At 38.5% G+C, this 3,831-nt stretch overlaps 2 protein-coding genes across 2 annotated transcripts in view; both read right to left on the bottom strand.

Moving 5' to 3' along the window:
- LOC101302556 (60S ribosomal protein L44-like) overlaps positions 1–110 on the bottom strand; it is a 1,241-nt gene extending 1,131 nt beyond the window's left edge. Inside the window, exon 1 of the mRNA XM_004299465.1 lies at positions 24–110. Coding sequence (XP_004299513.1) covers positions 24–26 — 3 coding nt within the window. The 5' untranslated portion in view covers positions 27–110. The remainder of the gene's footprint in view (positions 1–23) is intronic.
- Positions 111–369: 259 nt separating this feature from the next.
- On the bottom strand, positions 370–3,831 carry LOC101290959 (chaperone protein DnaJ-like). The gene is made up of 11 exons (XM_004301195.1): positions 3,592–3,831; positions 3,426–3,494; positions 3,147–3,242; positions 2,888–3,003; positions 2,535–2,730; positions 2,063–2,238; positions 1,431–1,560; positions 1,177–1,337; positions 984–1,066; positions 766–880; positions 370–586 (listed from the first exon to the last, which is right to left on the bottom strand). The coding sequence occupies exons 1-11, from the start codon at positions 3,829–3,831 to the stop codon at positions 370–372; spliced, it is 1,599 nt and encodes a 532-aa protein (XP_004301243.1).

Raw genomic sequence — 3,831 nt, 5'->3', positions numbered from 1 at the left:
GAGAGAGAGAGAGAGAGAGGTACCATGGCTACTGCGGCGGCGGATATGGAGAAGACTGAGAAGATGAAGAAGAAGAAAGCAGAAGCGGCCTCGTTACAACTTGGAGCAATTTAAGCGGGTAGGTTTTAGGGTTTTCCGGTTTTTATAAATGGATTGGGCCTTTTTATGGTGAGTTGGGCTTGGCCCGTTAAACCTTGCAACAGGCCTGTTTAAACTTGATCTTAGCTCATCATTGAGTGAGAGTTGGGGAGTGCAAGAACACCAAAAATGTTGCTTGTATTGTTGACAGGATCTTGCTCAATTTCGTGCCGCATTCGTAATATATCATTGAGTGAGCAAAAGTTACATCTCAGTGAGCAACATATCAAATCAAGTATTTCTATCAACATTGTTGTTTGTTCTATGTTTGTCCTTGTGTTGTGATAATGTGATGCTTTTGGTCTTTCCTATGAAGGTACAGATACAAGTTACAACAATGACTCCAAAAATCGAAGCCATATAAAAGGAATAAGGCTGGCTTGAACCCCTCAGAAGTGCTGGTCTGTCCACGCTAACCGATGCAAATCTGTCATGCGACTGCCTCCCCCTGCAAAACGGGCATGGTTAACGCGAATCACATGTATGCAAGATTGCAAACTCACGGTGGTATAGAATCAACATGTATACTAATCTGATTAATGAATTTCTCTTCTTTTAACTTGAAGATACATAGGGATACTTAAGACTGAAAACTAGAACTTATGGAAATGAGACACGACGGCTTACCCCAATACGCCTTTTATTGAGTTCCACAAGGATGAAACACGTCTTTTGCCCTGGCTCAAAGTACTGGTTTCATGGTTTCTGCTACTATGCATGTCAGAGTTCCCATCTTGTGTCCCTGAGACGATACAAGAAAATACAAACAGTATTAATCATGATAAGTGACAAACATAATGATTAGATAGCAGTGCATAACAGACTTGAAAGTTGAATCTATATACCAATGCCTTTTGAAGCACCTGAGTGGCCCTTCTTAGAGGTCTTAAGTGAAGCCAATTCTTCAACAAGGGTGCGTTCTGTGCCACTGTAATTCAAAATACAAGGTATTGGGAATATCAAGATGGATGCTGAAGTTGAACTAGTATTTTAAAACTAGATGAAAGAAGGAAGCATAATATAATCAAGAATTTCAACCTGATTCTCTTTGGGATAAGTACATTCACAACAAAGTGATGATCTCCTCTAACAGAAGGCTTGCGCATGTTGGGAACCCCCATACGGGACAACTTTACTGTTTCCCCAGGCTGAATTCCAGATGGAATTTTAAGCTCTTTCATGCCTTCCACAGTTTCTACCTAAAGCAAATAAAAATTTCATGTCACACAACTCCTATACCACACAAGTACCAAATGCACATTGAAAGCCTTATTACAGAAATGTTACATTACCTTTATCACAGTCCCTAAAATTGCCTCGGTATAATCAATATTTATAGTTGAATATAGATTGAGACCATCCCTCCGAATTCCAGCCTTTTCGTTTATACGAAGCATTATGTAGACATCACCAACTACACCCCTGCCAAAAAAACAAAAAAAACAAAGAAAGTCATAAACAGTAAATGTGCAAAAATATGTGCCGGAAATTCTAGAAAGAATGAATGACAGGAAGGAGAAGTTCATTAAGCCGGGAAAAGGTGAACTATAATCAATATAGAGTTAAATGGCATAACAATCAGCATTTTGTAAGTATATTACTACCCAATATAAATCCAGGAAGAAAATTTACTTCCAGCCAATGTGAAATCCTCTGGTAGGCACAATAGCTTCCAGAGCAAGATATTAATTTATTTGAAATTTGCTTCTATTGACAGAGCTGTATGTGTTTAATTTCTTTAATTAATCAATTAGGGCTGAAATCAACAACTATGAAACCACTCTTTGACCAACATATATGACTACTTGTAAGTTTGAACAACATAACAGGTACATTGCCACATGGCCTCTCATAGAAAAGTTCAAAAACCCATATGTAAAGACGTTAGCAAAAGAAAGAAAATCATAACAAAAAGTTTGAACACCTTCTCTTATCAACATTCCCCTCGCCTTGAACTTTCATTGTGTCTCCATCACTAACACCAGCTGGAATGGTTACAACCATTGCTCTTTTTGACTTTACTTGTCCCTTGCCAATGCATTTTTTGCAAGAATCAGTTATTATTGTACCTTGACCGTCACACTTTGAGCAGGTAGATACCTATTCATCGTGAAATATGAGCAATGAGCACAATAAACATGTAATGAGATCTTGAGTAATTGGTAGGAAGAGGTAGACTAAATAATTATCAGATTAACTCTATGTTCAGAAGCTCACAGCACATGTGAACAAATTGCATTGAGCTTCCAACAACTTATAAACACCCATGCACATATACAGATCAAAATTTCCTTATACTTGCAATACTATCTGCATGGATGTGGCAAAGAAAACTGTTTTCACAATTGGATGTAGGAAAATTATCCATGAATTTAATATTCAAGGCAGATCTTTACCATCGATATCATGCCAAATGGTGTTCTCTGAGTTTTTGTCACCCCTCCTCTTCCTCCGCAAGCAGTACATGATTTGATGCAATCATCAGATTTAGCACCAGTTCCACTACAAGTATCACATGTCTCAATACAAGAAAGTTCAAACTCCCTCTGTCCTCCGAAAATGGATTCTTCAAAGCTAAGGTGCAGTTCATACCTAAAAAAGGGAATTAAAAGAATCACCAAGTCATTTAAAGGTTAAAGTAATGGCATGCTTCGGTAAACATGCAAACAAATATTGGATTCTACCAAAAAGGAAAATGTTTTGACAGTCACACAACCAACTAATAGTAACAGCACAGCTAAACAATTACCAAATGTCAAGGCTCTGATTTCCTGTGTTTGGTGTATTGATGTTAACATTGAAGTTCATGCCTCCTGATCCACCTCTTCCTCCAAAGAATGCATCAAAAACGTCAAAAGGATCGACCTAAGAATGCAGTTAATAAGATTAGTTTCTTCGGTAGAAAAACTAAACAAAACTACTACATATACATGTTTGTCCACATGTCGATATTGTCCACAAAAAGAGGATTGAAAAGCACTATTATTGATCATGAAGCGTGACCTTACCCCGGCTGAACCCATGTTCGAGGAACCATATTCTCCCTGTAAGCCTGCCTCACCAAAGCGGTCATATGTAGCTCTTTTCTCCTCATCTGAAAGGACCTAAACAAAAGCTCAATTACCACTTGAACGGAAGTCGAATACAGGAAGCTCTTTTCTCCTCATGCAATATACATTCACAAAGTTCATAACTGTTAAACAAACTTCATACAACATCAATCAACACATCACCAATGAACACAAAAACTATCAAAACTACACAATCATAAGCCTTGGCATAAGTACCTCATATGCAGCACTAATCTCTTTGAACTTGTCTTCAGCTCCAGAGCCCTTGTTCATATCAGGATGGTACTGTTCCAACAATTGGGTATTCATCAAAGTTGAAAAAAGATTGAAACTTTTGATAAGAGCAGCTCACATTTTCAATACCCAACTCAGAAAAGCAAACCTGCCGAGCGAGCTTTCGATAAGAGGTCTTTATATCCTTCAGGTTTGCATTTCTGTCGAGGTTGAGGGTCTTGTAGTAATCGGTTCCGGCGGCCTTGAGGACCAAACGTTGAGGTTTTGTACGGATGAAAGGAGCGAAATTGAGTTTCAGAGTTGGGTTTTTTCCGATGAAGAATGTGGAACTGGGTGTGAGAGTGGAGGAGCTAAAAGAGTAAGGTGAGTGGGTTTGGATGATGGGCAT

This window comes from Fragaria vesca, linkage group LG5, assembly GCF_000184155.1.
Source record: "Fragaria vesca subsp. vesca linkage group LG5, FraVesHawaii_1.0, whole genome shotgun sequence".
Lineage (NCBI taxonomy): Eukaryota > Viridiplantae > Streptophyta > Magnoliopsida > Rosales > Rosaceae > Fragaria > Fragaria vesca.
The sequence above is the reverse complement of the archived record's forward strand: the minus strand, read 5'-3'. Positions and strand labels throughout refer to the sequence as shown.